General features: G+C 66.4%; 8 protein-coding genes across 8 annotated transcripts; 4 read left to right on the top strand and 4 right to left on the bottom strand.

Annotated features, from left to right (window-relative positions):
• Window positions 1-62: 62 nt before the first annotated feature.
• On the bottom strand, window positions 63-1088 carry MICPUN_82074 (predicted protein; the record flags this gene model as incomplete). Its single annotated transcript, XM_002501993.1, has 1 exon — window positions 63-1088. The coding sequence occupies one exon, from the start codon at window positions 1086-1088 to the stop codon at window positions 63-65; it is 1026 nt and encodes a 341-aa protein (XP_002502039.1).
• A 610-nt stretch (window positions 1089-1698) lies between these two features.
• Window positions 1699-3652, top strand: MICPUN_82124 (predicted protein; the record flags this gene model as incomplete). Its single annotated transcript, XM_002502376.1, has 2 exons — window positions 1699-1782; window positions 1913-3652. 2 exons carry the CDS (start codon window positions 1699-1701, stop codon window positions 3650-3652), a joined length of 1824 nt encoding a protein of 607 aa, XP_002502422.1.
• Window positions 3653-4371: 719 nt separating this feature from the next.
• On the top strand, window positions 4372-5735 carry MICPUN_58404 (predicted protein). Its single transcript, XM_002502375.1, has 2 exons — window positions 4372-4829; window positions 5055-5735. The coding sequence occupies exons 1-2, from the start codon at window positions 4559-4561 to the stop codon at window positions 5555-5557; spliced, it is 774 nt and encodes a 257-aa protein (XP_002502421.1). The 5' UTR covers window positions 4372-4558; the 3' UTR covers window positions 5558-5735.
• Window positions 5736-5810: 75 nt separating this feature from the next.
• Window positions 5811-7712, bottom strand: MICPUN_58403 (predicted protein; the record flags this gene model as incomplete). The annotated part of the gene is made up of 1 exon (XM_002501992.1): window positions 5811-7712. One exon carries the CDS (start codon window positions 7710-7712, stop codon window positions 5811-5813), a length of 1902 nt encoding a protein of 633 aa, XP_002502038.1.
• Window positions 7713-8247: 535 nt separating this feature from the next.
• On the top strand, window positions 8248-9897 carry MICPUN_58402 (predicted protein; the record flags this gene model as incomplete). The annotated part of the gene is made up of 1 exon (XM_002502374.1): window positions 8248-9897. One exon carries the CDS (start codon window positions 8248-8250, stop codon window positions 9895-9897), a length of 1650 nt encoding a protein of 549 aa, XP_002502420.1.
• Window positions 9898-9904: 7 nt separating this feature from the next.
• Window positions 9905-10912, bottom strand: MICPUN_58401 (predicted protein). Its single transcript, XM_002501991.1, has 2 exons — window positions 10793-10912; window positions 9905-10654 (listed from the first exon to the last, which is right to left on the bottom strand). The coding sequence occupies exons 1-2, from the start codon at window positions 10897-10899 to the stop codon at window positions 9967-9969; spliced, it is 795 nt and encodes a 264-aa protein (XP_002502037.1). The 5' UTR covers window positions 10900-10912; the 3' UTR covers window positions 9905-9966.
• A 718-nt stretch (window positions 10913-11630) lies between these two features.
• On the top strand, window positions 11631-13580 carry MICPUN_90715 (predicted protein). The gene is made up of 3 exons (XM_002502373.1): window positions 11631-11900; window positions 11976-12296; window positions 12423-13580. Exons 1-3 carry the CDS (start codon window positions 11658-11660, stop codon window positions 13512-13514), a joined length of 1656 nt encoding a protein of 551 aa, XP_002502419.1. The 5' UTR covers window positions 11631-11657; the 3' UTR covers window positions 13515-13580.
• Window positions 13581-13865: 285 nt separating this feature from the next.
• MICPUN_105549 (predicted protein) lies at window positions 13866-18783 on the bottom strand (the record flags this gene model as incomplete). Its single annotated transcript, XM_002501990.1, has 3 exons — window positions 15693-18783; window positions 14678-15665; window positions 13866-14597 (listed from the first exon to the last, which is right to left on the bottom strand). The coding sequence occupies exons 1-3, from the start codon at window positions 18368-18370 to the stop codon at window positions 13866-13868; spliced, it is 4398 nt and encodes a 1465-aa protein (XP_002502036.1). The 5' UTR covers window positions 18371-18783.
• Between the last annotated feature and the right edge of the window lie 1620 nt (window positions 18784-20403).

Below are 20403 nucleotides of genomic sequence, written 5' to 3'. Positions count from 1 at the left end.
GACGACCGAGTGACGTGCAACCTTACGGATATTCCTGACAACGCTTTATGAAAAAATAAGATTCACTCGATCCCGAACTGCTCCGCGTACGCCGCGAGCGTCCCAAGGTCCACGATCGCCCCGCCGCACACCTCCACCACCACCGGGCCGTCCCCACTCAACCCATCCAGCGCCTCGCACGTTCCGTTCGGGCCCCCGTACACCGCCGACAGCGCCGCTCCGCACGCGGGTTCCACCAGCACCCTGTGGTCATCCGCCAACCTGACGCACGCGCGCACGGCGAACTCGTCGGAGGTTCTCCACGGACGGACCAGCCCGTTCGACCCGTGCGCGGCTCCGCGCGCGAGTGCCATCTCGAGCACGCGCGGGCTCGGGGACGCCGCGCCCAAGGACTTGGCCACGGACGTGATCGCCGGGAGCGTTTGGAGGGACCCGGCGTCAATCGAAGTCGCGAGGGAATCCGCGCCGATCGTCTCCGCCGCGATCACCGGGCACCCACTCGCCCATCCGACCTCGTCGAGGCCCTGGAGGATGCCCGCGAGGAGCCCGCCGCCGCCGACGCAGGTGACGATTGCGGCCGGGGGCGTCGCGCATCCCGCGGCTTCCAGGTCGGCCTTGATCTCGTGCACGACGGTGGCGTGGCCGGTCCAGGTGTCGACGTCGTCGTAGGGGTGAACGAGCTTGCCGCGGACGTCGTCGTTCAGGGCGACGGCGTGCGCGTGGGCCTCGCTCCACTGCGAGCCGTGCACGACGACGGTGGCGCCCAGGGACCTGAGGCGGTCGCGGATGAACTCCGGGGTCGTCTCCGGGACGACCACGGTGGTCGGGGCGCCGAGGCGCTGCCCGGCGTAGGCGGTGGCCAAACCGGCGTTGCCCCCCGACGACGACACCAGCGCGTTGGCGCCCTCCGCGATGGCCTTCTGGCACGTGTATCCGATCCCCCGGAGCTTGAACGAACCCGAGGGCTGCAGGGCGTCGAGCTTGAGGTAGACGTCGCGGCCGAGGACCTCGGACATGGGCTTGGATATGATCAGAGGGGTGCGGACGTGCAGAGGGCCGCCCCGAGATCGCACCACGGCGCGGTCCATCGTGCCGAGCTCATCGCCGCGCTCCACCCGGGCCATCGTGTCAGCCTCGGGGCTGGACACCCGTGGGATCGTGAGGGTCCTCGCCCTCGCGGGGGTTCGGGAGGGTCGCGAGGGGGCGGCGAGCGGGCCCTTCACCGTGGGCGACGCGAACGCAGCCGCGACGCGCATCTTCGCTCTGCGTGCACAGCTGGACTGCTGGCGATGGAGATGGCGGGAAACCCGACCGCCCATTTCGAAAAACGTGGTTTGATCGCGAAACGCCGGTCAAGAAACCGACGAGTTGACAGACCCTTGAAAGGGGGCGCGGCGTGATAACGCTACCCCGAATCATTGCGCGATTTTTTTCGCCGGTTGGGCGCCCCCCCACGTTCCGCCCGCCGAATACGCGCGCGGGGGCGCCGCGCGACCTCACAAACGAGGAGGCGCGTCCACGCACGCACGCTCCGCAAGTTTCCCACCCTCAGGCTCGCGTCGCACGTTCGACCGAACCTCCTAGGGCCGCCGCGTTCGGGTCGGCAATCACAGGCGTGAGTTCGAGGAGCTCCGGAGTTTCTCCCTCGTGGAAAAGGCGAAAAGAACGGCGCACCCCCCGGAAAACGCCCAGCCACAGATGGTTGAGGAGGTCAGCGAGGAGCGGAGCGGCGACCAGCCCGCGGGCGACGACGATGCGACGACGGCGCCGGTTCCAGAGAGGGTGAGTATCGGTCGCGACCCCGTCATCATCCCGCGAAAGTCCCGACTAAACCTAGATTCCAACAACAACGCGTTTACCCGGAAAAAGCCGCGCCCTCCTGACCTCCCCCGATCCCTCTCACCAATCGCAGGCCCAGGTCGGGGGCTCCCCGGTTTACATCGTGGAACGCAAGTTGGGTAAGGGTGGTTTCGGTCAGGTGTACGTGGGGCGGAGGGTAACGTCGTCCGGGACGCGCGGCAGCGATACCGGCTCCGCGAACGCAAATCAGGTGGCGCTCAAATTCGAGCACCGGAGCAGCAAGGGATGTAACTACGGTCCCCCGTACGAGTGGTCCGTGTACAACGCCTTCTCGTCCCTCGGCGGCATCCTCGGCGTTCCCAAGGTGCACTACAAGGGCAGACAGGGGGAGTACTACGTGATGGTCATGGACCTCCTCGGGCCCTCGCTCTGGGACACGTGGAACACCAACGGCCAGATCATGTCGCAGGAGATGGTCGCGTGCATCGCGGTGGAGGCGCTCGCCATCCTCGAGAACTTCCACAGTAAAGGGTTCGTGCACGGCGACATCAAGCCCGAGAACTTCCTCCTCGGCCCGCCGGGCACCCCCACCGAGAAGAAGCTCTACCTGGTGGACCTCGGGCTCGCCACTCGATGGCGCGACGCCATCTGCAGCACGCACGTCGACTACGATCAGAGGCCCGACATCTTCAGGGGGACGGTTCGATACGCGTCGGTGCACGCCCACCTCGGGCGCACGGGTTCGCGCCGCGACGATCTCGAGTCGCTGGCGTACACTCTCCTGTTTTTGCTCAAGGGGAGGCTGCCGTGGCAGGGGTACCAAGGGGACAACAAGGGGTTTTTGGTGTGCAAGAAGAAGATGGCGACGAGCGCGGAGGCGCTCTGCAGGTACACGCCCCCGGCGTTCCGCCAGTACATGGAGGCTGTGGTGAACCTGAAGTTCGACGAGGAGCCCAAGTACGCGAGCCTGGCCTCGCTGTTCGAGCCCCTGTGCGGACCCAGCAACCGGAGGCCGATCTCCACGGAGGGTGCCGAGAAGTCTCGCGTCGGGCAGAAACGCAAGGCTGAGCCCCTGGACGAGGAGGGCGAGGACGGCCGCCCGAAGAAAAAGGTTCGCCTGGGCATGCCCGCGCAGCAGTGGATCACCATCTACAACGCGCACCGCCCGATGAAGCAGAGGTACCACTACAACGTGGCCAACTCGCGCATCGAGCAGCATGTGGACAAGGGAAACGACGACGGGTTGTTCATCAGCTCCGTGTCGTGCGCGCAGGAGCTGTGGGCGCTCATCATGGACGCGGGCACGGGGTTCAGCGCGCAGGTGTGGGAGCTGTCCACCCAGTTCCTCCCCAAAGATTGGATCCTCGAGCAATGGGACGACGGCTACTACATCACCGCCCTCGCCGGATCCACGACGGGCTCCGCGCTGGTGATCATGTCCAAGGGCACGAGCTACACCCAGCAGTCGTACAAGGTGAGCGACTCGTTCCCGTTCAAGTGGATCAACAAGAAGTGGAAGGAGGGCTTTTACGTCACGTCCATGGCCACCAGCGGCACCAGGTGGGCCGTCGTCATGTCGCGCAACGCCGGTTTCGTGGACCAGTGCGTCGAGCTGGACTTTATGTACCCCTCGGAGGGGATCCACAGGCGCTGGGACAGCGGGTTCAGGATCACGTGCTGCGCCGCCACCCCGGACCAGGCGGCGTTCGTGCTCTCCATCCCCAGGCGCCGGCCCGCGGACGAGACGCAGGAGACGCTGCGCACGAGCGCGTTTCCGAGCACGCACGTCAAGGAGAAGTGGGCGAAGAACCTGTACATCAGCGCCGTCGCGTTTGGCAGGACGGTGTCTTAATGGCAGGACGGTGTCTTAAACGGTGTCTTGAGTGTCTCGACGTCTCGACGTACGCACGCGGAGGAGGATGGGGATGGGGAGGATGTGATGAACGGGGATGAAACGAATGGGGAGGGTGGGGATGGGGAGGAGGTGGCGATTAAGGGCGATTCGCCGCATCGTTGGACGCGGGAAAGTTGTGAAAAACGGGCCACCGTCACGGGCGTGCCCGTGACGTACGACGCACGACGCGGCGCTTTTAGATTCACCCAGGAGTAGCGAGGGTCTGCTTTGAAAAAGAAATGCCTACTACCAAGCCAAAAAGAATCCAACCTTCGACCTCCGACGTCGAGGCCGAGTCGCCTCCTGCTTCGCCCGACTCTGAGACAAAAAAGAAAGATGATCAATCAGGTCCGATCGATCCACGCGGATGACTCACACACGTGAATTTCCTTTCCAAGCTCAGCTCGTAGGGGCAAATAGGTATGGGAGAACTCGAATCCTAATCTTAACGCCAAACGTCGCCGACCTTTACGAAAGTGAATCCGCTCCGATGTCCTGATTGGCTCTGAGAAAAAATAGATGATTGCAGAGCGAACTCGACCGCGCGAACCCAGAAAAGAACCAAGAAATCGGCTGAAATCTCGCGCTTTTTGCCTTGTCACGGCTTTTTCGGCCCCTTCCGCTTTGTGGTTTTTGCAAGTCCCTTTCGGGCCTTCGGGCGACGACGCACACACGAACGCGCGAGCCCTCACGCACGGCACGCGCCTCACAGAACACTCCGGCCGGCTCTCCCTCGTCGGTGAACCGCACGCGCGCGTCTCTCGCGCCTCTTCCGCACACGCAAACGCGGGCGACCGGCCACCGAGTTCCGGCCGGTTTTGACAATCAATCGATAGAGAAAACGCCGACAGGACATCGGTCGGCATGGTATCCCCGCTCGCGACGGTGACCGGGGCGACGGTGGCGACGGCGGTGGCGCTTCGTGGCACCCACAGACGTACAAAAAGCGGCGGGCGCGGACGCGGCGCGTCCCCCCGCTCGGACAAAGCCCCTGCCGCGATTCCCCGGGACGCCGAAGCCGTGACTCGGCGTGGGCTGACGAGGACGAAAGCCTCGGAACGCGAGGAGGGCGACGTCGCCGACGGCGACCGACGCGCGTTTTTCGCCGCGGCGACCGGTCTGTTCTCTCCCCACGGTACGTGCACAACGCGCGATGGCCCTAAACCCGCTCGATCCCCGTCGTGATGACCCGCGCGCGCGGTTCCCGGGGCTGTCCCGTCGCTGTTTTTCGGCATGCCGAGACCGCCTCGTCGCGTCGACGTGTATCCGTCCTCTCGGGACACGCTTTTTTTCTTTTTCTCGCATCCTCCTCGCGCTGACCGCTGACCGAGACGCTCCCTCTCTTTTCCCCGTCCATCAGCGCTCAAAGTCGACGCGAACCGCGACGCGCGAAGCAACATCCCGCTCGGACCCGCGTGCCTCCTCGACGACGCGAACGACGCATCGCGCGCGGACGCCCCGGCTCCCGCCAGAGGCGGCGGTGCGGGCCGAATCTGGGGCAACGGGGTGCTCGCGCTCATGCTGGGAGCCGCCGGGTTCGGGCGCGTGCACCACGCCCCCATGAACGACTACGCTCACGCCGCGGTGACGACGGGCACCGTCGCCAAGGGCGGGGTATCGTCCAAGGCTGGCGGCGTGGGTGCCCGGGATGGAGGCGGCCGAGGAGGAATGGAGCCGAGCGCCGCGCACATCGAGGAGCACGGCGGGTCGAGGGTGTACAGCAAGTCGCTGCTCCCGGGGGTGAAGAGCGCCAAGGGGAAGCTCCGGCAGCATCCGGACCACATCGGGCCGGTGCCCAACCCTCACTTCGAGGACGTGGTGTGCAGCAAGTGGTTCGTGGGGTCGCTCAACGCCATCGGGTGATTCCGACAAACCGAAACGAGACCCCGTCTCTCGCCGCCCATTCTTTTTTCCTTCGCCTCGACGCGACCAAAGCCGCGGTCGACGCTTCTAACGACTTTTACCCGGTGAACTTTCACCGAAGCGAACGGCTGTATAAACAGTTCTAAAAAAGTAGATTGTAAGATAGTCTATACGACACAAACTCCGTTTCGCACGTTACAATCATACAAGAGCGCTAAGGACAGGGGCGCGGTTCGAGTCCCCGCGGACGGGTTTAGTAGTAGCTCGCAACCTTGCGGTGGTGGGTGGCGGTCTTCTCATCCTTGAAAACTTTACCCTCGCGCACCTCGCTGTACACGATCCAGTGATCCGCCGCCTCCATCCGGCTCGTCACGGTGCACTCCATGTACGCCGCAGCCTCCTTCAGGATGGGCGCGCCGCAGCTCGCGGGGGCCCACTCCACCCCTTCGAAGCGGTCCGCTCCGGGGGGGAACCGAATCAAAAAGTGCTTCATCAGCGGCTCGAAGCCCTGCTCGGGGAGGCAGTTCAGGACGAACTTGTCCCCAACCTGCATGAGGGACTCGATCGCGCGGTCCTTGGCGATGGCGACGGTGAAACCCAGTGGCTCGAAGGACGCCTGCGCGATCCACGACGCGATCATCGCCGACTTGGCGGTTCCCTGCGCCGCCGTGACGACGTACAGCCCGCCGGAGACGCGGCCGAGCGCCTTGGCGACGTCGGGGGACATGGCGTTCTTCATCGCCTTGAGCGTCTCCTTCTTGGTGAGCACCTGTCCGAGGTCGGTGCCGGACTCCTCGAAGAGCTGGTACGTAGCCTCGGTGGGGTTCTCCTTCACCTTCAGCGCTGGGACAACCTCTTCGACGCCCATGCCCGCGAACTGGCTCGCGAGGGGACCGACGGGTTCGTCGTTTCCGCCGTACGACTCCGCGATTAATATCTTCTGCTTGCTCTTGATGTTGCCGATGATCGCGGCGAGGTTATCGTGCGCGGGGCCCGTGGCGGGTGGAACCACGAGCACGATACCCGCGGCTTTTGACACCGCCTCGATGAGCTCCTGCGTGTCCTCGGTGTTCATGTCCATCATGGTCACCTCCACGTCAGCCTTGGTCAGACCGCGCGCGATGGACTGAGACAAACGGTCGCTGAACCCGTAGTCGCTCGTGTAGAAGACCGTGGTCGCAGCCTTGGCCTTCTCGAGAGCGTCCTCGCTCCATTTCTTGTACCCGCCGACCAGTTCCTCGACGTTGAACTTGAGCAAAGGGCCGTGGCCGTTGCAGATGCCGGCAAAGTCGTTGTCCAGCGGGTTGGCGCCGTCGCTCTCGCACTTGCGGAGCGCGGTGAGCACCGACCGCGCGTTGGGCTTCATGAGGCACTCGTAGTAGAACCTGTAGTGGGGAAGCACCGCCTCGAGGTTGGTGTCAAACATGTCCTCGGTGCAGTAGTGCGAGCCGAACGCGTCGCACGTGTACATGAGCTTGGTGGCGGGATCGAACGAGAACATGGTATCCGGCCAGTGCAGGTTGGGCGCCATGATGAACCGAAGCTCGTGGCCGCCGCCGAGGTCTACGACGTCGCCGCCCTTGACCGCCCGCGACTTGAACGGCTTCTGCACGAGATTCTCCAAAAACTGGATGCAAACCTTGCTGCCGACGACCGTGGCGTCGGGGGCGAGCTCCAGGATGGGGCCGATGAGACCACTGTGGTCGGGCTCGGTGTGGGAGCACACGATGTAGTCGATGGACGCCGGATCGACGACGCCCTTGAGGGTGTCGATGTACAGCTGCTCGAATTTGGCGTGCGACGCGTCGACGAGGGCAGTCTTGGACGCGCCCTTGATGACGTAGGAGTTGTAGGTGGTGCCCAGGTCGAGGCCGAACTCGATGTCGAACCTGTCGCGGTCCCAGTCGAGCGAGCGGATGCACGTGGTGTCCGCGCCGATCTCGGCGACCTGCGTCTGCAGGCGCTTGGTGCCCTCGAACATCTGGATCTCGCTGTTCTTGACCTCCGACGCGGAGGAGCCGGGGGGCTCGGCGATCGCCGCGCGGACGGTCGCCGCGCGCGCGGCGGCGACGCGACGGGTCATCCGCGCACGAGAGACCAACGCCGGCGCGTTGGCGGTCACCGCGCGGGACGCGAGGGAAGCGGAGGCGGACATCTCGTGCCGTGCAGGCGTCGTCAGCGCCGAAACGTGACAAATGGCCCGGAGGAGCGGGGGGCTCGAGCGGGCGGGAGGGGTTCTCGCGCTCGGTCGCGGGTTGGCGTGCGTCGGGTCCTGGCCGACGAGTGTGCCCTGAGCCTCCTGGGTGGAAACTCCGACGCCTCGACCCTGGATGCGGTCGCGGTTGTGGCAACCGTCGTCGACCTAAACGTCTCCTTTGTCACGCCTGCCAGCACAGCAGGTTGCCGTGGAAAGTCCCACGTGGCTGCGCGCGCGAATCGTTATCCGCGCGGGGAGTTTGAAATGAAATGGCGCCAACTCGTGCACAGGCGATCAGTTCGTACGCATTCGAGAACTTGAGAAGACGGTCGCTGGATCGTATGCTAGTCAGTTGGGGACTTTAATGGCTAATAAGAGATCGGGTGGCACCGATGGAGTTTTTGCTGTGTGAAAGAGTTTTTGCTGTGCGGCAGGTTGAGTCGAGAGCGGAGACGATATCCGACTCACACGTCGGAGGAGGCTCCGCGCGGCCATGGAGGGGATCAAGGGCTTCGCCGCCGATGGCAGCACGATGCTGAGTCACGGTGCGATATGCCTCCTCGACCCCGGGGGCGACGGGCGGCCCGTCACCGTTCGCGTCCACGAGCGCCTGAGGGGTTGCACCCTGCGGGTCGCCCTCCGCGGGCGGACGATCCCGTCCATCACCGAGGCGGACGAACGGCACGGGGGCGACACCACGCTGGTCATACCCATCCCGCGGCCCGAGGACATCAGCCCGAAGGAGCTCGTGGGATGCGCGTGGGTCTTCGCGGTGCTCGACCCCGAAGCGGAGTCGCAACCGCAACCGAGCGTCGATCCCCCGCGATCCGGAGCCCGCAATCGCCGGTCGGGAAGGTCCCGTCGCGGGGGCGCCGACGCGTCGAGCCCCGACCCGGACGCGAACCTGGTTCAAATCGGCGCGAGCGTCCCCTTGCTGTTGGTCCCCGACAAGGCGACCGCGTCGGAGATCGCCGACGCCGTGCGAACCATCCGGAGCGACCTGGGCGACGCGCAAGCTGTCCGATTCGTCACTCGGCTCGGCAACTGCGTGTCTCCGGCGACGATAAACGACGACGATCTCGGCGCGGCGATGGAGGTGACGAAGGTGCTGGACATGCGCCTGACCGAGCGCATGATGCTCGAGAGCATGTTCACGGCGAGGCGGGAGGAGGGCGCGAGGGCCAACCGCGACGGGGGATCGGAGGCGGGCGACAAAGATGACGACGGCGGGTCCCAGTCCCACTCCAACGACGCGATCATCGACGACTCGCGGGACGTCGCGGGGGGCGAGGCGGCGGAATCGCCGAGGTCGTGGGGCGGGGTTCGTCCCGTGGGTTGGGGCCGGGGGGTTGGGGCGGGATGGCTGTCCAACGATGACGTGGCGAAGATGCTACGTCGGGATCCCGGTCTGAGGCGATCGTGGATGGGTACGATCGACCCGTGGGAAGCGAGGGTTTGGTACATCGCGATGGCGTGCATCGCGATCCACGGGTTCACCACGAAGAGGCACTGCAACCTGGGTGCGTCGCCGTACGTGCGCTCGATTATCGGCAGTGTGCTCGCCTCGATCGCTAGCCTCGGCAAGCCCTTACCCTCGGACGAGTGGTTGCGCAGGCGCGGGTTCAACTTCAAATTGGCTTACCTGTACCTGGGAGGAATGTTCATGTGGTGGGGTTACGGCGAGGGCGGCAGCTTCATCCGTAGGGATGACATGCACGGGCAGTGCGACAAGACGATGATGCACATCAAGGGGTTCGTGTGCATGAGCATCATGATGCTCGTGTACGCGATCCATCCGCTCGCGCACGGGAACCTTCGGGGGCTCGCAACCACCTGCGTGGTCTCGTTTGCCCTTCCATGCTTGTCGAACCACGCGCTCGGTGTCGCAGAGTACAACGGGTTCTGGACCGTGCGCGTCGCGAACGTCCCCGCGATCGCCGAGGCTCTCGGGAAACTCCCGTGGGACGGCGCACTCGTGGGTAAGGCGGCGGATGCGATGGCGTCGGCGGCGTTGTTCGTGGGGTACTGGGCGTTTCCCCTGACGCTGGCGCGGGTCATCCAGCGAGAGTACGTGAGGAGGCTCGGTCAGACGACCAAGCCGAGCTCGCCGACCCGCGCGAGGCGGCGCCTGAGCCCCCTGTGAGTGCCGCTAATCTTACGTCGTGCCGCTAATCTTACGTTCATCTAGCGCTAATTAATCTTGGTCGCGTCTTCAGAAGTGCGTCTTATTCCCTCGTCGGCTCTTGGTGGACACCACGGCGACGCCCTCGGACTCGAGGTACGCGAGGAGTTTGGTCCTCGGAACCTTCTTCGTCCACGCGTTCTCCGACGCGTTCTCCTTGTCCGGCCCGCCGTCCGCTCTCAGCGCCGCCGCGACGTCGTCCACGTCCACCGTCTTCATCAACAGGATCCGTTCGTACAGTTCGTCGTCGCGTTTGATCCACTCGCCGAGCCGATCCTCCAGCGCCACGGCGCCTCCGACGTCGTCTCTGCCGTCGCCGCCGTCGTTGTCCGCCTTGAGCCGTCGTTTTTTCGGCCGGCTCGCGTCGCCTGTTTGGCCCGCCGCTAATCTCACGTCGGGCTGGACGCCGTGACCCCGTCGCCGGCTCGTCTTCGTCGCGTCGATGGCGCGCCGAGACGCGGAGGCGGGTTCGTTCTCGATTTCCTCGTCCTCGTCGTTGACCTCCGGACTCGTCATCGTCCTCGGCGCCGCGCCGAGTCTCGCGCGAAGGGGCGTCGGCGAAGGGGTCTCGCTCACCGCGCGGTTCGACCCCTCGGGGGAGCCGCACAGGTCGATTGGGGAGCTCACGCGCGCGCCGTCGGGCGCTTCGGGCGGAGGCGAGCGGGGTTCGGGTCGGTCATTGATCGGCCACGACGTTAGCTCGCCCGTGGAGTCGTCCCTGCGGATGGTTGCGGGGGGAAGGCGGTCGCGTAGGTGGTCAGCGACTGTCGCGCGAAAGTTGGCCGAGCGGAAATCGGGCACCCCCCCGGGCCACAAAGGGAAAGGGGGACGCGGTCGTGTTGTCGTGGGAGCGCACCACGAGTATCCCGCCGCGAGAAGCACCTCCAGCTGCGCGGATTCTCGGTCGGTGCCGAGTCGCTCGGCGACCCGATCCCAGAGCCTCGAGGGGGAGACGCGCTTCATGCCCTTCGTCCGCCCCCGCAAAGACTGGAGAGCGAAGTGGTGCCAACATCGACAACGGCTCACAGCAGTTCGAACAGTGTTCGAACCGCCCGATGTGAAAATGCCAATTTTCTCGCCAATTTCAGACTGCTCAGCTGTGCGAAACACTCACGCGATTCGCTCACGTGGCGAACTGCAGGGCTGGCGCGTGATGCGTCATCCGAAAAGATGACTCACCCAGACCTAGAATGTGGGCGTTGGTGACGGGGGTTGCCGAGGCCGCTCAAACGCAGGGCGCGCGCGTATCGTGCGACCCAGAGGGACATCCCGCGCGCTCTCAGCGAAGCCCGCGCGCTCCCCGACCGCCGCCGACGCGCGCTTCGCGGCGCACGGACACCACCTCGCGACCTTTCCTCCTCCGGCTGAAAGTTCCCGACAGCCTCTCTGTCACCAACGTGTCAACTACGATCAGATCACACAGACGCGCGTAAGAGATGCCCGCCTCACTCGCGGCGGCCTCGTCGTCGTTCTCGCTCGGCGCCGCATCGCGCCTGACCGCCACCGCGGGGAAGCGCGCTAAGCCCCGCGCTAAGCCCCGCGCGCGCCCCGCCGCGACCCGCGCCGTGTCCACCGAGCAGGAAACGGAGCAGAGCACGGCGCGCGCGCCCACGGGCGATGCAAAGTCCGCCTCGCAGGTGCACATCTCCGCCCTCGCGGACGGCGTGCAAATCGTCCGGTGCGTCTGCCAGGAGCGCCTCAAGTTCGAGGTCGAGTACGGCATGCAGCGCGGCTCCACCGACAACTCGTACATCGTGAAGGGCGCCGATAAGACCGCGCTGCTGGACCTCCCGGACAAGTCGTTCGCGTCCGTCTTCGCGGGCGCCATCGACTGCGGCGCCGTCGACTACATCGTCCTCGGGCACCTCTCCCCGAAACGCGTCGACGCCCTCGCCACCGTCCTGGACGCCAGACCGGCGGACGCGCCCGCCGTGGAGGTGTGGTGCTCCAATCCCGCGGCGCAGGTCATCTACGCCGCGCTCAAGCCGGGCACGCCCGCGTCTTCCGAGGCGCTGACGAAGGCGTGGAAGGGACCCAAGGGCCTACGAGCGCGATTGCGCACGATCAAGACGGGCGAGGAGCTGCCTCTGGGGGGCGCGAGGAGGCTCAAGTTCACCACCGCGCCAACCCCGAGGTGGCCGGACACGGTGGCGACGTTTGACCCGCAATCCGGCATCCTCTTCACCTCCAAGCTCTTCTCCGCGCACGTCGCGACCAAGACGACGGGCGCGGACGAGGACGCCACGGACGTCGGGCTCGGGTTCGACGAGTTTGGCGGCGACTGGAGGTACTTTTTCGACTGCATGCTCGCGCCGATGGCGCGACCCGCCGCGAGGGCGCTGACCACGCTCGCGCCTTACGTAGGCGACGATCCCGACACCTCGAGCGGAGGAGCCGAGCGGCCCAAGTCCGTCGCCCCGGGTCTCACGCGCCTCCTGCTCAAGTTCGCCGAGCCGTTCGCCGGGGACAAGGTGTACGTGCCCAAGCCGGCGAAGATGAGCGCGATCGCGCCGCTGCACGGCCCGGTGGTTCGGAGCGCGAGGAACGAGCTCGTCCGCGAGTACCGGGAATGGGTCGCAGCGCAGGTAAAATCCGCGGATGACTTTAGCGTCGCGGTCATTTACGCGTCGGCGTACGGTAACACGTCGGCGATGGCGCAGGCGATCGCCAGGGGCATCACCAAAGCCGGCGTCGCGGTCGAGATGCTCAACTGCGAGCTGAGCACCAATGAGGAAATTGAGGCGCTCATCAAGAAGACGGATGGATTCTGCATCGGCGCGCCAACCCTGGGCGGGCACATGCCCACCCCCGTGAGCAACGCGCTCGGCGTGATCGTCAAGGAGTCCACGCGCGAGTTCCCCGCGGGCGTGTTCGGCAGCTTCGGCTGGTCCGGCGAGGCTGTCGACCTCATGGAGGCGCGGCTCAAAGACGGCGGATTCGACTTTGCCTTTTCACCCATTCGTTGCAAGTTCAAGCCCACGCAGGAGACGCTCCAAATCTGCGAGGAGTCCGGCACCGACCTCGCGCAGTCGGTCAAGAAGATCCGCCGCAAGAAGCAGTCGGACAAGACCAAGCAAGTGTCCGCGGGCTCGTCCTTCGGGCAGTCCGACACCGCCGCCGCCGTCGGGAGGATCGTGGGCTCGCTCTGCGCCGTCACCGCCAAGAAGGATGACGCGCAATCCGCGATGCTCGCGTCGTGGGTCAGCCAGGCGTCGTTCAACCCGCCCGCGCTGACCGTGGCCGTCGCCAAGGAGCGCGCGGTGGAGTCGTTCCTGCTGAAAGGGAGCAACTTTAACCTGAACGTGCTCCAGGCGGGTAACGAGAAGGACACCATGAAGGCGCTGCTGAAGCCCTTTCAGCCTGGGGAGAACCGCTTTGGCGACATGGAGGTTGAGATCAGCGAGCGCAACGGCTGCGCGATCGTCACCGAGGCGCTGAGCTACCTGGAGTGCGAGGTCACCGAGCGGATGGAGTGCGGCGACCATTGGGTGGTGCTGGCGACGGTGAGGGAAGGCAAGCTGCTGAAGGAGGAAGGGCTGACCGCCATCCACCACAGGAAGACCGGGACCTCGTACTGAGTTTCACAGCTGCAGCTGCGTTTTTGTCGATAAATCAATGCAAATGCAAATCTAACCGCCAACTCGAGAATTCCCGCCTGAATTGTCAGTGAATCTTCTCCCCCGATACGGTCCTTTGCCGTGATTGGCTGGAGCCGAAGTTGGATTTGTTTTGAGCCAGCCAACTGTAAAGTTTGGACGCGAGGAAGATCGTCGCCCTCGAGTGCTCCGAAAGTCCATAACCGGCACACGCGCCCACCTCTCACAGAGGCGAGGCGACGCTTCGACCCCGTTCGAGGCCTCCATCTCCCGACCAGGGAACCAGGGCGACACCTCGCTCACCCAGCCGCGTTCAAGAGAGCCGGGGATAAATTAATCGGCAGGCGGTCGATCCATCGGGTGTAACAATCCAGCTGTGCGATGTCGTCGCTCGCGTCGTCCCAGTCGCAGCTCCTCCGGGGCGTCTCCGGCGCCAACGCGCTCGGCGCTAACACCCCGGCGCACGGACGCAGGGTCTCCACCCTGGTCCGCGCCGGTAAGGCGCCCGAGGAGCACGTGCCTTCCAAGGCCAAGTCCGACGACGCCCCCGAGCTCGAAGATTCCATCGCGAAGAAGGTCATGTCCGGGGTCGCGGCCGCGTCCATCATCGCCAACGTCGCCATCGCGCCCGTCGCCCTCGCCGCGGGCGCGATCGAGGAGCTCTACGGCCAGTCCGACCGCGCGCGCTTCGTCCCGGACGGCGCCGTCGCGCTGTCCGGCCCCGTGCTCTCCGAGATCGCGGACCTCTCCGCCGAGGACCTCTACGCGCAGCGCAAGGCGAAGGACGAGGCCGCCGCGGCGAAGAAGGCGGCGGCGCCCGCCCCCAAGAAGGCGGCGCCCGCCCCCGCCAAGAAGGCTACCGGTCCCGCGAAGGAGGGACTCTCGCTCCAGGCCGGCGACGTGTCCGCCTACGACCAGCTCACGGGCACCGCGCCTCCCAAGGTTGAGGAGTTTAAGAAATCGCAGCCCAAGAAGGCGGAGAAGCCCGCTCCAAAGCCCAAGCCGACACCGACGCCCAAGCCCGCCCCGGCGCAGCCCAAGCCGGTGTCGACGCCCAAGGCCACCCTGGCGGGTCCCAAGAAACCCCCGGCGAAGGAGGGCCTGACCCTCAAGCCCGGAGATGTTTCCGCTTACGATCAGCTCACCGGAGCGGCGCCAAAGCCCGAGGAGCCCAAGCCCGAGCCCAAGAGGCCCAGGACCGAGAAGCCCGCCCCGGCGCCCAAGCCCGCCCCGGCGCCCAAGCCCGCCCCGGCGCCCAAGCCCGATGACTCCGCCGAGAAGGCCGCCGCCGCCGCCGAGAAGGCCAAGGCTGCGGAGGCTGCCAAGGCTGAGAAGGCCAAGGCTGACGCCGCGAAGAAGGCTGAGTTCGACAAGGCCAAGGCTGAGAAGGCGAAGGCGCTCGAGGCGCAGAAAGCCGAGAAGGCGAAGGCTGCCGAGGCCAAGGCCAAGGCTGACGCCGCCGCCAAGGCCGAGGCTGACAAGGCTGCCGCCGAGGCTGACAAGGCCAAGGCTGAGGCTGACAAGGCCAAGGCTGCCGAGGACGCCGCCGCGGCCAAGGCCCGCGCGGAAGCCGCCGAGGCAAAGGCCAAGGCCGACGCCGCCAAGAAGGCTGAGCGCGAAGCCGCGCGCGCCGAGAAGACCAAGGCTGCGGAGGCCGAGAAGGCCAAGAAGGCCGCGGCCGAGGCTGCCGAGAAGGCCAAGGCTGATGCCGCCAAGGCTGAGAAGACCAAGGCTGCCGAGAAAGCCGCCGCGGAAGCCCGCGCCCGAGCCGAGGCTGCCAGGGCCGCCGCCGCGCAGTCCAGCGACCTCGAGGCCGCGCGCGCGCAGTTTGAAGCCGAGCGCATCGCCGCCGCCAAGGTGATCGCCGCGGAACGAGCGGCCGAGGCTGAGAAGGCTGAGAAGGCCGCCGCGGAGAGAATCGCCAAGGCTGAAGCCGCCGCGGCGGAGCGCCAGGCCCGCCAGATCAAACGCGAGGAAGCGCGCGACGCCAACGTCCCCTCCGTCGAGGAGTTTAAGGCGCAAAAGGCCCCGGCCAAGCCCGCGCCCGCGGCCAAGCCCGCGGCCAAGCCCGCGGCCAAGCCGGCTCCCGCGCCAAAGGCCAAGGCCGCGGCGGCGCCCGCAGCCGGATTCTCCCTCCAGGCGGGAGACACCTCCGCTTACGATTCCGCCACCAAGAAGAGGGACGCCGAGGCTGCCAAGGCTGAGAAGGCCAAGGCTGACGCCGCGAAGAAGGCTGAATTCGAGAAGGCGAAGGCTGAGAAGGCGAAGGAGGTCGAGGCCGCCAAGGCTGAGCGGGCCAAGGCCGCCGCCGAGCAGGCCAAGGCTGACGCCGCCAAGAAGGCCGCCGCCGACAAGGCCAAGGCTGAGAAGGCCAAGGCGGCCGAGGCGCAGAAGGCTGAGAACGAGAAGGCTGCGGCCGCCAAGGCTAAGGCTGCGGAGGCTGCCAAGGCTGAGAAGGCCAAGGCTGCCGCCGCGAAGAAGGCTGAAGCCGAGAAGGCCGCCGCCGCCAAGAAGGCTGATGCCGAGAAGGCCGCCGCCGCCAAGGCTGCTGATGCCGAGAAGGCCGCCGCCGCCAAGGCTGCTGATGCCGAGAAGGCTGCCGCCGACAAGGCCAAGGCTGACGCCGCCAAGAAGGCGGAGCGCGAGGCTGCCAAGGCTGAGAAGGCCAAGGCGCTCGAGGCTGCCAAGGCTGACAGGGAGAAGGCTGCCGCGGCAAAGGCTGAGGCTGCCGCCGCGGCAAAGGCTGAGGCCGAGAAGGCGGCGGCCGAGAAGCCCGCCCCGGCGCCCAAGCCCGCCCCGGCGCCCAAGCCCGATGACTCCGCCGAGAAGGCCGCCGCCGCCGCCGAGAAGGCCAAGGCTGCGGAGGCTGCCAAGGCTGAGAAAGCCAAGGCTGACGCCGCGAAGAAGGCTGAGTTCGACAAGGCCAAGGCTGAGAAGGCGAAGGAGGTCGAGGCCGCCAAGGCTGAGAGGGAAAAGGCCGCCGCCGCCAAGGCTAAGGAAAACGCCGCCAAGAAGGCCGAGGCCGACAAGGCCAACGCCGCCAGGGCCGCCGAAGCCGCCGCCAAGAAGGCTGAAGCCGACAAGGCTGCCGCCGCCGCCAAGGTTGAGCGAGACGCCAAGGCTGCGGTCGCCAAGGCCGAGGCTGAGGCCGCCAGGGCTGCCAAGGCCAAGGCTGCGGACGCGGCCAAGGCCGAACGCGAGGCGAAGGCCCGCGCCGCCGCCGTCGAGAAGGAGGCTGCGGACAGGAAGGCTTCCGAGGAGCGCAAGGCGAAGGCTGAGGCCGCCAAGGCCAACGCCGAGAAGGCCAAGCAAAAGGCTGAGACTAAGAAGCGCGACGACGCGAAGAAGGCTGCCGCCGCGGAGGCTGCCGCCGCGCGCGCCAAGGAACAGAACGCCGCCGCACAGGAGCGCGCCAAGGCGCTCCGCGACCAGGAAAAGGCAAAGGCGGACGCCGCCGCCGCCAGGGACAAGGCCCGCGCCGCCAAAGCCGCCGAGAAGGCCAAGGCCAAGGCCGCGGCGGAGCAGGCCAAGGCTGCCGAGAAGGCCGCCGAGCTCAAGGCTGCGCAGGAGAGGGCCAGGGCCGAGAAGGCGCAGCGCGCGGAGGAGGCCAAGGCCGCTTCCGAGGCCAGGGTCGCCGCCGTCGTCAAGTCCGCGGACGAGGGCAAGCCCATCTCCGCCGGCGACATGGGCGTCGATTTTAGCGGCGTTGGAAAGGCGTTCAGGGAGTACGCGGAGCTCGAGCCCAAGGCACCCCCCGAGCCCGAACCCGAGCCCGAGGCGGTCGAGGAACCCGCCGCTCCCGTCGAGGAACCCGCCGCCCCCGCGCCCGCGCCCGTCGCCGCGGCGGTGGACTCTGAGGACAAAGCCGCCGCCGCCGCCGCGAAGGCTGAGCGCGAGGCCAAGGCCGCCGCCGCAAAGGCTGAGCGTGAGGCCAAGGCTGCCGCCGCTAAGGCGGAGCGCGAGGCCAAGGCCGCCGCCGCGAAAGCCGAGCGCGAGGCCGCCGCGGCCGCCGCCAAGGCTGAGCGCGAGGCTAACGCGCCAACCGCCGAGGAGAAGGCCGCCGCCGAGGCCGCCAAGGCTGCCGCCGCCGAGGCCAAGAAGCGGGCCAAGGATGAGGCGGATGCCGCGGCGGCGGCGGCAAAGGCTGAACGCGACGCCGCCAAGGCTGCCGCCAGGGCCGAACGCGACGCCGAGCAGGCCAAGGCTCGCGCCGAGGCTGCCGTCCGGCAGGAGAAGGAACGCGCGGAGTTTAACGCCAAGAAGGCTGTCATCAACAAGGAGACGGCTGAGAAGAAGGCTGCCCAGGAAGCAGCGGCCAAGGCGCGCGCCGAAGCCGTGAAGGCGGCGCAGGCTGCCGAGAAGCAGGCGGCCGCGGCGAAGAAAGCCGCCGACAAGGCAAAGGCCGACGCCGCCAAGAAGGCCGCCGCCGAGAAGGCCAAGACGGAGAAAGCCGCCGCCGACGCCAAGGCTGCCGCCGCCAAGGCTGCCAAGTCGGCCAAAACCGAGGCGCCCCCCGTAAATGTCCCGGCGACGTCCGAGGACCGCATCGCCGCCCTCCTCCGCAAGGCCGAGGAGGACAAGATCGCCGAGAAGGAGCGCAAGGCTGCCGCCGAGGCCCAGGCCGCGGCCATCACCCAGGCCAAGATCGACGCCGCCAAGGCTCGAGAGGAGTCGGCGAGGCGAGCGGAGCAGGAGGAACGCGACGCGATCGCCGCCGCGGCTGAGCAGCAAAAGGCTGAGCGCGCCGCGGCCGACGCGGCGGCGAAGGAGGCGAGGGAGAGGGTGAGGGAGGAGGCGGAGAGGGCGAGACAGGCGCAGGAGGCGCTCACGCCGGCCATCCCGGTTCGGCAGGCGCCGCCGCCGACGGTTGCTTCCTCCGCCCCCGCCCCCGTCGCGGCGACCACCCCCGCGCCGCCCGTCGCCACCTCGCCGGCTGCGACCAAGGCGGTCGCCGCCAAGCCCGCGAAGAAGAAGGCGGCGAAGGACGACGACCTGGAGGACGCGCTCGCCCTGCCCACCCTGCTGCTCTTCGGAGTCGTCACTTACATCGTGCTTCTCGAGGAGGAGGAGGATTAAAGCGCGGGCGGGTGCTATTTTTATTGTATTGCCGCCGCGCCGCTGCTCAACGGCGCTGCTCAACGGCGCGGGCGGCGTGTACATAGCTCGCTGTTGAGAGACAAGTCGGTCGGAGCGACGACTGGAGGAGGACCTGAAGAAAGCTTTTAATAACACTTATCATCATGCCTCGTTCATCCTGTGCCATGCGTGACGAGAGGAAACAAGAAAACGCCAATTCCCTCTCCTTGAAAATTTCGCCAGTGTGACTGCCCACCGGCCGGAGGGGAAAATCCGTAACACCCGACCAGGCGGCGAAGATGCAAATCAGAGCCATCCATGAATTGTGAACCGTGAAATAGGCACCGGCCGGTTCAAATCACTCGTCGCGCGCTGTGCCCCCTCTCGGCTTTCGGGAGGGTCGAGAAACGCGCGGCACCATGGGGCTATGGGCGGGCGTAAAGTTCCTCGTCAAGGAGATGATCACGTACAAGACCGTGAAGGTGCGTCGGCCCCGTCCCGGTCTTCCCGCGAAAACCGAATGTTCATTCGCCCCTCTAACCACCAACCCCGAGCGTCCATCGAGTCGATCCCCTGACGCCCGTCATCCACACCGCGTCCCACCTCCCATCGCCTCGCAGCTGGTCAAGACGTACGACAAGACGCTCATCCTGCTTCACCTCTTCTTCATGTCGCTCATCACCACGTACGCGTTCTACTCCATCGTGGTGTCGCACTCGTACATGAAGTTTGAGACGCCCACGACGTCCGTGACGCAGAGCATCTACCGCGACGACTTCGACGACCTCGCCGGCAACGCCGCGTCGACCCTGCCTTACTGCGTCGGGACCGGTAACGACCTCGTGGACTACGTGTCCGTCGCGAACGACACGTACAAGGACCCGCAGTGCGTCAGGCTCGACGCGTCAGAGTTCACGCAGAAGGATGCAAACACGCTGTGGGTCAACACCCACTTCCGGCAGAGGACGGTGACCAGGACGTGCCCGGGAAAGGACGGGACGGAGTTCAAGGCGTGCACCGAGACCGTCTCCAACGTCCGCGACGCGTTCATCGCCGGGCCGGAGCACCTGGCTCTCGATTTATCGTTCACGGTGACGGCGACGTTTGGCCTGGCGCAGCCACCCGCGGAGCTCATCATCCGTAAGCCGGACGGCAGCACGGTGACGCACAGCCCGGGTGTGAAGAACGACGCCGCGCGACTGACCATAGGCGACATACTGTCCAGCGCCGGGATCGATCTGGACGCGCAGAGCAACACGGCGGCTGGCAAGAGCTCCGTGTTTGCCCAGAAGCGAGCGCCGCATCGATTGATGGGCGTTCACCTTCGCGTCAAGCTCGAGTCCACCAACACGAACCCGGATCCGTGGAGACCGTTCGACACGACGCTGCGCACCTTCGTGAGCGTCGAGTTTGTCCCGACGAAGGAGATGTTCGGCCCCGCGACGCACGTGTACTACGTGGGCGGGCACCTGGATTTTGACGATAACCAGCCGTCTCTGCAGTCGCACGACCAGGTGAGGGTGGAGAGGCACTGGAGCGGCGTGTACATCGAGTACGAGTCCGGGGGCGAGGTCGGCAAGGTGGACCTGATCACCACGATGATGGCCATCACGAACGCGTTCGTTCTGATCGGGATGGCCACCGCGATTGTCGACAACATCGGCCAGTTGATCTCGGCGAGATTCTACGACGACAAGTACGAGGACGACGGGGAACGAGAGATACTGGAGAACATCGCGTCGCAGCTGGAGGAACCCGGGCACCTGGGCGTGCCCTTCGATCCTAAGAACCTGAG

This window comes from Micromonas commoda, chromosome 5 (genome assembly GCF_000090985.2).
Source record: "Micromonas commoda chromosome 5, complete sequence".
In the NCBI taxonomy this organism is placed as follows: domain Eukaryota; kingdom Viridiplantae; phylum Chlorophyta; class Mamiellophyceae; order Mamiellales; family Mamiellaceae; genus Micromonas; species Micromonas commoda.
The sequence above is the reverse complement of the archived record's forward strand: the minus strand, read 5'-3'. Positions and strand labels throughout refer to the sequence as shown.